The sequence below is a fragment of the Salarias fasciatus genome, chromosome 12 (assembly GCF_902148845.1).
Source record: "Salarias fasciatus chromosome 12, fSalaFa1.1, whole genome shotgun sequence".
NCBI lineage: Eukaryota > Metazoa > Chordata > Actinopteri > Blenniiformes > Blenniidae > Salarias > Salarias fasciatus.
The window spans coordinates 31,891,131-31,901,745 of NC_043756.1; the positions used below are offsets into that span (position 1 = coordinate 31,891,131).

The 10,615-nt window shown below is 55.5% G+C and overlaps 1 protein-coding gene across 1 annotated transcript in view; it reads left to right on the forward strand.

Annotated features, from left to right (window-relative positions):
• qsox2 (quiescin Q6 sulfhydryl oxidase 2) overlaps positions 1 to 8,606 on the forward strand; it is a 31,076-nt gene extending 22,470 nt beyond the window's left edge. The window contains 5 exon segments of the mRNA XM_030105281.1: positions 5,456 to 5,606; positions 5,690 to 5,878; positions 6,957 to 7,168; positions 7,170 to 7,319; positions 7,322 to 8,606. Coding sequence (XP_029961141.1) covers positions 5,456 to 5,606; positions 5,690 to 5,878; positions 6,957 to 7,168; positions 7,170 to 7,319; positions 7,322 to 7,492 — 873 coding nt within the window. The 3' untranslated portion in view covers positions 7,493 to 8,606.
• The last annotated feature ends 2,009 nt before the right edge of the window (positions 8,607 to 10,615 follow it).

The window sequence follows — 10,615 nt, forward strand, 5'->3', positions numbered from 1 at the left end:
GACATAATCGTGATTAATCGACTAATCGTGGCAGCCCTACTGCACACACACACACACACATTATGTTATGGTGTGCATGTTTTAGTTTTTTGAATATTTATTTTATTTGGAGCCTTAAATATAAAACACATCACGTGTTAAATATATATAATCATGTCCTGTCGTTTTTTTGTTAATGCAATACAGGAAAAAAGGGTATATTTCAGACATAGTTGGAAATTGCGAATATTTGTGATTAATCATGATTAATTTGTAAGCTGTGATTAATCTGATTGAAAATTGTAATCCTTTGACAGCCCTAATATACATATATATATATATATATATATAAGTCTACTCACCTGCAAAGCAAGCCTGTAAAAAAAATCTATTCCTGTTATTAAAGGTGCTGTAGGCAGGATTCCACATCTCCGCCATCTTGCTTAGGGTTACCTCAGCAAGATGGCGATTTGACCCATCTAAGATGGCGATTTGAAACCCAGCACAGCCAATCCTGTCCTGTTTTCTCTGACATCACGCCCTTACGCAAGTTAAGCCCCTCCCACAAGAACGTGCGACAAACGCCCCTCGACCAATCACGGTTAGAGCCTCAGGGGCTCTTCTGATTGGTCAAAGATACCTGGAGCTGTGGAGATTCCTGTTCAGCTCAGAACAGAGACAGATGGAAACGCAGTGAGGCTGCACTCCTAAAGGATTATCAATGATACTCTAACATTTAATCCAAAGAAAACACAGAGACATCAGCACTGACTAGCAGAATCCTGCCTACAGCAGCTTTAAGTGGGGGTGTATTTTCAATCGATGTAATCTTTGTCGCTCTGCGTGACAAAGCCATTTGAAAGCATAACATTGGTCCTGGAAACATTTTTTCTATCTTCAAAGTAAAGTTGTAACAACCTGAGTGGACTGTTTATAAAAACTGATGATAAAGCCTGCACTGTGTCACTGAGTGAGGAGGAGTCCGACGGCGGCGTCCCGGTCAGCTCCCCGATAACGACGGTCAGGATCCACCTGGACAGCGACTCACCTGGCTCTCCAGGGCTCGAACCCTTTCTCCTCTGAACTATTTTGTTTTGTAAAAAAGTCTTTAAGTTTCGCCTGTTTCCACATGCGTCTCCCGCTGTGTTGTTGTGCTGCGCGCTTTGTCGAAGTAATGAAACACGCGCTACAAGTTTAGTTCCGCCTGAAAAGAAAGTTTTGCTCCACATTGACCACGCCTATTCATACAAGATAAGATTTGGGGTTTTATTGTTGTTGTTTTTTTAATAAAATGAGGTGGAAATTGCCTTTTCAAATTTAAATTTTGCTTCGAGAGAATATTCATCTAAAAATTGAACTTGGAGGGAAGATTTTTCACCGGACTTTTTCACCGGTGGTGTTAAAATATGTTGGACTTCAGCAGATTTTACCAGTCAAAGTCCAGTAATTACCGGATAACGGAAACCCAGCTCTGGACAGTACATCAGTCTTGTGTTGGAAGTTTCAGTATTAATTTCACAAAGCCTTGGAAATGATCGTGTTGTTGCTGCATTATTGAACTAAACATGTCTCTTTGTGCTGCAAAAGATCCATAACCTGGGAAAGTGACCCATGGTCCTCATCCTGTTTTCTATCAGTTTTAGAGCTGGGTGGCGTGCTGGTGCTGGCACTGTTAGCCTAGCACTCGGAGCTGCTAGCCTCTGAGGCGCCGGCGTGTCCCGCTCCTATCCGGGCAGTTGGGACGCTGGCTCGCGACAGCTTAGCCGCCGTTAGCTTAGCCGCCGCTAGTGTAAGTTGTGTCTTTGATTCGTTCGGGTATCCGTGCCTTTTAATCTGAGAATCAGAGGCTCAGCAGATGCTTCTTGAAAGCAGAACGAATCGTAGCTCTACGAGCAGCGGCGGCGGCGGCGGCGGTGGCGGCAGCGGCGGCGGCGGCGGCGCTCTCTCCTCTGGAGACCGACCCAGTGTTGCCAACTCCCCAGTAAGGAAAGTCGCTATTGGCTGTCCTAAAAGTCGCTAGAAGATGCGAGATGACGTCATCACCTAATTTGCATAATTGGCTATTTGCATGTAATTGTAATGGACGCTGTCGGAGAAGAATAACGTCGTGGGAGAAGCAAACAGTGAGCTAAAAACACCCTAAATATGTTTAGAACTACAAATGAACTGACAAACGTGTGACAGTGAAGAAACATGTCCATGTCCGTCCCGCTCTGTGGCCCAGGACGCGAGCAGCGGCGGATTTGCGCTCGCTGGATCCATTTGAAGCGTGGAGGCGGAGCGGGGGGGGGGGGGGGGGGTCTGCTCTCTGCTCTGCCTGGGAGAGCTTTGGGCCGGGGGAGGGGCTCACGCAGCACCCGCTGCTCGTTGGGGACAGCAGAGACGTCCTGTCACGTCTCCACAGCACCAGGAAAAGTCGCTAAAGTTGTCGCTAGTCGCTTTTTAAAAAAAAAAAAAGTCGCTAGAGGGGTCTGAAAACTCGCTAAATATAGCGACAAAGTCGCTAAGTTGGCAACACTGGACTGACCACCGACCACCGACCCTCAGGAGCATTAAGGCCCAGTCCCATTTCTCTTTCTAGCCCCTCCCCCTTTGAAACGGAGTTCTCAGGGGTCGGGCCGAAAGTAAACCCTCCGAATTGGAACACCCCTTCGATAATCGCGTTCGTCATCAGTAGTCGCCGCTGCCGATGACGGAGGCAGATGCCACAATTGTTTGCAGAAGAAGAAAGTTTTTCTTACATTTTAAACTTTATTAATTGACAAGATACTGACATCATGAACTTCTTCCGTTGCGGACGCCGCCATCTTGCCGATCTTGGAAGGCATTCTGGGAAATCTGTCATCCAGTGGTGGCCGGTGGCGAGAGGTGCTTGTTTTGTCCGCCGACACCGTGACTGGCGGGCGGGGTTAGTTCACTTCCGCAGTGACGGGAGCGCTCGTTTCCCACCCGCACATTCCAGGCGGGCGGTGTTGAAGAAACCAGTTTATTGAAAATAATCGTCTATCTGTTGTGTTTGGAATGTGCGGGTGTGGAAACGAGCGCTCCCGTCACTGCGGAAGTGAACTAACCCCGCCCGCCAGTCACGGTGTAGGCCAACAAAACAAGCACCTCTCGCCACCGGCCGCCACTGGATCATACCCCTCCGTTTGGAGTGAGGCTCAGGAGAATCTCCGTTTGGAGGGGTGACTGCCCCCCCCCCCCCCCCCCGTCATAATGACAGTCGGGACACCCTACCCTCCAGGACCTCGGGACACCCGACCCTCCAGGACCTCGGGACACCCGACCCTCCAGGACCTCGGGACACCCTACCCCTCCAGGACCTCGGGACACCCTACCCTCCAGGACCTCGGGACACCCGACCCCTCCAGGACCTCGGGACACCCTACCCCTCCAGGACCTCGGGACACCCTACCCTCCAGGACCTCGGGACACCCGACCCTCCAGGACCTCGGGACACCCTACCCTCCAGGACCTCGGGACACCCGACCCTCCAGGACCTCGGGACACCCTACCCTCCAGGACCTCGGGACACCCTACCCTCCAGGACCTCGGGACACCCGACCCTCCAGGACCTCGGGACACCCGACCCTCCAGGACCTCGGGACACCCTACCCTCCAGGACCTCGGGACACCCGACCCTCCAGGACCTCGGGACACCCGACCCTCCAGGACCTCGGGACACCCTAGCCCTCCAGGACCTCGGGACACCCGACCCTCCAGGACCTCGGGACACCCTACCCCTCCAGGACCTCGGGACACCCGACCCTCCAGGACCTCGGGACACCCGACCCTCCAGGACCTCGGGACACCCGACCCTCCAGGACCTCGGGACACCCTACCCTCCAGGACCTCGGGACACCCTACCCTCCAGGACCTCGGGACACCCGACCCTCCAGGACCTCGGGACACCCTAGCCCTCCAGGACCTCGGGACACCCGACCCTCCAGGACCTCGGGACCCCCTACCCCTCCAGGACCTCGGGACACCCGACCCTCCAGGACCTCGGGACACCCGACCCTCCAGGACCTCGGGACACCCGACCCTCCAGGACCTCGGGACACCCTACCCCTCCAGGACCTCGGGACACCCTACCCCTCCAGGACCTCGGGACACCCGACCCTCCAGGACCTCGGGACACCCTACCCCTCCAGGACCTCGGGACACCCGACCCTCCAGGACCTCGGGACACCCTACCCCTCCAGGACCTCGGGACACCCTACCCCTCCAGGACCTCGGGACACCCTACCCCTCCAGGACCTCGGGACACCCTACCCTCCAGGACCTCGGGACACCCTACCCCTCCAGGACCTCGGGACACCCTACCCTCCAGGACCTCGGGACACCCTACCCTCCAGGACCTCGGGACACCCTACCCTCCAGGACCTCGGGACACCCTACCCTCCACGTGAACGTGCTAAACGGAGGCGGAGGGCTGGGGGGGGGAAATGGGACTCAGCGTTTGTCTTATGCTCAAAAAGGTCAAAGGGCGAATCCCAATTCTCTGCTTAATCCTCAATCTTACTCCTCATTCCTCAAAATGCGCGCTCCCGTGAGGTTAAGTGCTGTCCCATTCCTAAACAAGTTGAGGAAAGGAGCGAGACTAAGGGACGTTATCTCCCTTAATTTTGAGATTCTACCAGACCTACCTTGGAGTTAAGGAGAATCCAGAATGCTTGTTAAATAGTTCGTTTTGCTGTTATTTTATTAATAAAAACTTGTGTATATTACTTTGGGAGTAGTTGTATTAACTTTCTATCACAGATAATATTTACAAAGGCTATTAGAAAGAAATCAAGAAAATTCATTTGAATGCATTTATTAACAAGGTCACACATGCAAAATGTTAAACATTTCTAATGCAGGGTGCATTACTTACAGTTATAAAGGGCGTTGTTATGGATCATTGACCAAAAGTATTACTGCTGCCACCCCCCACCACCACCACCACCGCTACCGTGCTAAATTCTGCAGCGCCTTGACAACGGAGAGGGAAAAAAAAACAGCGGTCCACGCGTGTGCGCTCTCTCTCTTCTTCGGACGGTCCAAAGAAGCGTCGCGCTGGCCGCTAGCACCCTCCCGACGGCCAAAAAACTCCCCGCCGCGCGCTCCCCCCTGGCTAAACTTTTTTCCTGCAGGAAACGCTGCACTTCTGGCTTTCTTCTACCCTCTTGCGCAGTGCTGCCCCCTGTGGTCCAAGGACGTAACTGTCTTTAAGGGTTGTCCCATTTCCAAGTGACTTTACATTCCTTAACACTTGTTTTGAGGTAGCACTTAATTTGAGATTGAGGACCAAGGTTGAGGAGTGAGGATTAAGCAGAGAATTGGGATTGGGCCAAAAAGTGAGGACGGGCAAAAAACGTCCTCGCTGTTGGGTTGAAACTCATCCTGGTCCTCACTAATGACCGTGTACGAGTACACACACGCACACGCACACACACAGGTAGCTGATTTGTGATGTGTGTGTCCTCTGCAGATCTCAGGTGCGTATTTGGGGGCGGAGCTTCGCTGGGTTGGCTGTCAGAGCAGCAGGGCGGGGCTCCGAGGTTACCCGTGTTCTCTGTGGACGCTGTTCCACGTTCTGACGGTCCAGCACGACGCCAGACCCGACGCTCTGGACAACACAGGTACACACTCACACTGACAGACACACACACAGCGCAGGTGCACACAGACTCACACACTGTGTGTGTGCGCATGTGTGTGTCAGGTCTGGAGGCGGACTCCGCTCCGGTTCTCCAGGTGATGCGTCGTTACATCCGAACGTTCTTCGGCTGTCAGGAATGTGGTCGACACTTCGAGGCGGCAGCGGCGAGCGGCCTGAAGTCGGTACACAACCCAGAAGAACAACTGCTGTGGCTGTGGCAACAACACAACGCGGTCAACACCCGGCTGGCAGGTACACAACACGACTACACAACAGCTACACAACCTGGTCAACACCCAGCCGGCAGGTACACAACACGACTACACAACAGCTACACAACCTGGTCAACACCCAGCCGGCAGGTACACAACACGACTACACAACAGCTACACAACCTGGTCAACGCCCGGCCGGCAGGTACACAACACGACTACACAACAGCTACACAACCTGGTCAACGCCCGGCTGGCAGGTACACAACACGACTACACAACAGCTACACAACCTGGTCAACACCCAGCCGGCAGGTACACAACACGACTACACAACAGCTACACAACCTGGTCAACACCCAGCCGGCAGGTACACAACACGACTACACAACAGCTACACAACAGCTACACAACGCGGTCAACGCCCGGCCGGCAGGTACACAACACGACTACACAACAGCTACACAACGCGGTCAACGCCCGGCTGGCAGGTACACAACATGACTACACAACAGCTACACAACCTGGTCAACGCCCGGCCGGCAGGTACACAACACGACTACACAACAGCTACACAACGCGGTCAACACCCGGCTGGCAGGTACACAACATGACTACACAACAGCTACACAACCTGGTCAACGCCCGGCCGGCAGGTACACAACACGACTACACAACAGCTACACAACGCGGTCAACACCCGGCTGGCAGGTACACAACATGACTACACAACAGCTACACAACCTGGTCAACGTCCGGCCGGCAGGTACACAACACGACTACACAACAGCTACACAACCTGGTCAACGCCCGGCCGGCAGGTACACAACACGACTACACAACAGCTACACAACGCGGTCAACGCCCGGCCGGCAGGTCGGCAGGTATTGTGTTTCCACTCTCGTTGACCCCTCCTTTGACCCCCTGTCTCCACCCTTGTTGCCCCCCCTTGTTGCCCCCCTGTCTCCACCCTTGTTGCCCCCCCTTGTTGCCCCCCCTTGTTGCCCCCCCTTGTTGCCCCCCTGTCTCCACCCTTGTTGCCCCCCCTTGTTGCCCCCCCTTGTTGCCCCCCCTTGTTGCCCCCCCCTTGTTGCCCCCCCCCCCTTGTTGCCCCCCAGGCTCTCTCAGTGAAGACCCCCTCTTCCCTAAAGCCCCCTGGCCCAGCGCCTCCGTCTGCCCGTCCTGCCACGAGGAGAGAAACGGCGTCCACGTCTGGAACCGCGACGGCGTCCTGCTCTTCCTCCGACGTCACTACGGCGCCGCCAACCTCTCTCCCAGATACGCCGCGACCCCCCCCCCGGCCCCCCGCCCCGCCCCCCCCGGAGCCCCGCCCCGCTCGGACCGCCGAGCCTGAGGACGAGCGACGAGGAGGAGAGAGGGAGGAGCTGGAGAGGAGGGCAGAGGAGCAGCCGCAGCCTCACGTTGGACAGCAGGCTGGGAGGGGGGGGGGACGGGGGGGGAGGACGGGGGGGACGGGGGGGACGGGGGGGGGCGGGCCGGGCTGTGGATCCTGGGGGTGGGCTTCAACAGCGTGGACATGAGTCTGTGTGTGCTCCTCTACGTCTCCTCCTGCCTCTTCCTCATGCTCCTCTTCTTCTTCTTCAGGGTTCGGTCCAGGAGGTGGAGACTGACCCGGTCCCGCCTCCTGGTCTGACAGGACCGGGGTCAGAGTTCGGGGGGGGGGGGCGGTTCAGGACCTTGACTCAACCTCCCACTGAGCCAGACTGACTGCAGCTTTTCACTTTCAACCAATAAGAAGAGTCTGGACAGGCGTAGGCTCCGCCCACATGTACTGGTCCTCCGTTTGAGGAAACAGAGACCAGAACTCGGCGTGACCCACCTGGTTCTGGCTGGGAATAGATGCTGAGGCCAGAAGTGGAACCCGGATCCTGAGCGCTCAGGAGAGGATTAGACCCAATGAACCAGGATCAGGTCCCAGGTCAGAACAGCTTGACCCTGACCCTGGAGGCTCCACCTCTGGACCTCTGGACCTCTGACCCCACAGGACCGGGCGGTCTGGTCTGGACTTTGGCAGTGATGTGTTCAGGGTCTGCCTGGTCCCGGGACTTCTCAGACTGGCGAGGAAGCAGAAAGCTGGTTTTCTCCGGAGGATTGAAAAGCGTCGGACGTGATTTTATTTTTGATCTGATGATTTAAGGTTTTAAAAGTGAAACTGGAACAGAAATGAAGAACTGACCTCAGGATGGATCAACAGTGGTTTGTAGAAGGGTCTACTTATTTTTTTAATATTTATTGATTGTTCTGTGAGCTCGGTCTTGTCAGTTTTCTTCATTGTTCCATTTCACCACCTGCATTGCAATTCATGATAATTAAAAAACTGGGGGGATTTTTGCAGCTTCTTTCATCCTCCTCGTTCTTTTCCATCTAAAAACTGCATTTTTTTTAATTCCAGGTTCTTCTCAGCTCAGTGTCTCGTGTCTTCTCCATGTTCCCAGCAGGCCTTGCTGGAGGTTCAGGCCGTCCAGTTTGTGATGGATTGTTGACTTTGGTTTAGATTGAATCAAGAAATAAACTAAGTACGACACCCTGAAGAACAGCGGAACCGCTCGGCTGCAGAACGTCTAGAAAGGAACATGTGTGTCGCTCTTACGCTCAGCTGTTTGTGGTTTAAAATCAAACCCTCCATGTTTGTTCTTGGTTGATTTTTAATTTGGAGATTATTAATCAGGCGAGAACTGGGTGTGACTGGAGTTTCATTATCTGACAGTTTCTTTGAAAATGTGTGAAATAAATCCTGCTGCTACAACTTTTTAAAAATCTTCACATTATTTGACAGAAGCTTTGGCGGTCCCGGCCCGGCACCTTCCCGGCACCTAGGCAGGCTCAAAGAATGACTCTCCTGCAGAGGTGTGTGAGGGGTGAGAGGGGTGAGAGGTGTGTGAGGGGTGAGAGGTGTGAGAGGGGTGAGAGGTGTGTGAGGGGTGTGAGGTGTGAGGTGTGTGTGAGGGGTGAGAGGGGTGTGAGGGGTGTGAGGTGAGAGGTGTGTGAGGTGAGGGGTGAGAGGTGTGTGAGGGGTGAGAGGTGTGAGGTGTGTGTGAGGGGTGTGAGGTGTGTGAGGGGTGTGAGGTGAGAGGTGCGTGAGGGGTGAGAGGTGTGTGATGGGTGAGGGGTGAGAGGTGTGTGAGGGGTGAGAGGTGTGTGATGGGTGAGGGGTGTGAGGTGTGTGAGGGGTGAGAGGTGTGTGAGGTGTGTGAGGGGTGTCAGGTGAGAGGTGTGTGAGGGGTGAGAGGTGTGAGGGGTGAGAGGTGTGAGAGGTGCGTGAGGGGTGAGAGGTGTGTGATGGGTGAGGGGTGAGAGGTGGGTGAGAGGTGTGAGGTGTGTGTGAGGGGTGAGAGGTGTGTGATGGGTGTGAGGGGTGTGAGGGGTGAGGTGTGTGAGGGGTGAGAGGTGTGTGAGGGGTGTGAGGGGTGAGAGGTGTGTGAGGGGTGAGAGGGGTGTGAGGGGTGAGAGGGGTGTGAGGGGTGAGAGGGGTGTGAGGGGTGTGAGATGAGAGGTGTGTGAGGGGTGAGAGGTGTGTGAGGGGTGAGAGGTGTGAGGTGTGTGTGAGGGGTGTGAGGTGTGTGAGGGGTGAGGGGTGAGAGGTGTGTGAGGGGTGAGGGGTGAGAGGTGTGTGAGGGGTGTGAGGGGTGAGAGGTGAGAGGTGTGTGAGGGGTGAGAGGTGAGAGGTGTGTGAGGGGGAGAGGTGTGTGAGGGGTGAGAGGTGTGGGAGGGGTGTGAGGTGAGAGGTGTGTGAGGGGTGTGAGGTGTGAGGGGTGAGAGGTGTGAGAGGTGCGTGAGGGGTGAGAGGTGTGTGATGGGTGAGAGGTGTGAGGGGTGAGAGGTGTGAGAGGTGCGTGAGGGGTGAGAGGTGTGTGATGGGTGAGGGGTGAGAGGTGTGTGAGGGTGTCAGGGGTGAGAGGTGAGAGGTGTGTGAGGGGTGAGAGGTGTGTGTGAGGGGTGAGAGGGTGTGAGGGGTGAGAGGGGTGTGAGGGTGAGAGGTGTGTGAGGGGGGGTGAGGTGAGAGGTGTGTGAGGGGTGAGAGGTGTGTGAGGGGTGAGAGGTGTGAGGTGTGTGTGAGGGTGTGAGGTGTGTGAGGGGTGTGAGGTTAGAGGTGCGTGGAGGGGTGGAGAGGTGTGTGAGGGTGAGAGGGGTGTGAGGGGTGAGGAGGGTGAGAGGTGCGTGAGGGGGTGAGAGGTGGTGTGAGGGGTGAGAGGTGGTGAGGGGTGGAGAGGTGTGAGGTGTGTGTGAGGGGTGTGAGGTGTGGTGGGGGGTGTGAGGTGAGAGGTGCGTGAGGGGTGAGAGGTGTGTGATGGGTGAGGGGTGAGAGGTGTGTGAGGGGTGAGGGTGAGAGGTGTGTTGAGGGGTGACGAGGTGTGTGAGGGGTGAGAGGTGTGTGAGGGGGTGAGGTGTGAGGTGAGAGGGTGTGAGGGGTGAGAGGTGTGAGAGGTGCGTGAGGGGTGAGAGGTGTGTGAGGGGTGAGAGGGGTGTGAGGGGTGAGAGGTGTGTGAGGGGTGTGAGGTGAGAGGTGTGTGGGGGTGAGAGGTGTGTGAGGGGTGAGAGGTGTGAGGGGTGAGAGGGGTGTGAGGGGTGAGAGGTGTGTGAGGGGTGTGAGGGAGAGGTGTGTGAGGGGTGAGAGGGGTGTGAGGGGTGAGAGTGTGGGAGGGGTGTGAGGTGAGAGGTGTGGGGGTGAGAGGTGTGGGGGGTGAGAGGGGTGTGAGGGGTGAGAGGTGTGTGAGGGGTGAGAGGTGAGAGGTGTGTGAGGGGTGAGAGGGTGTTT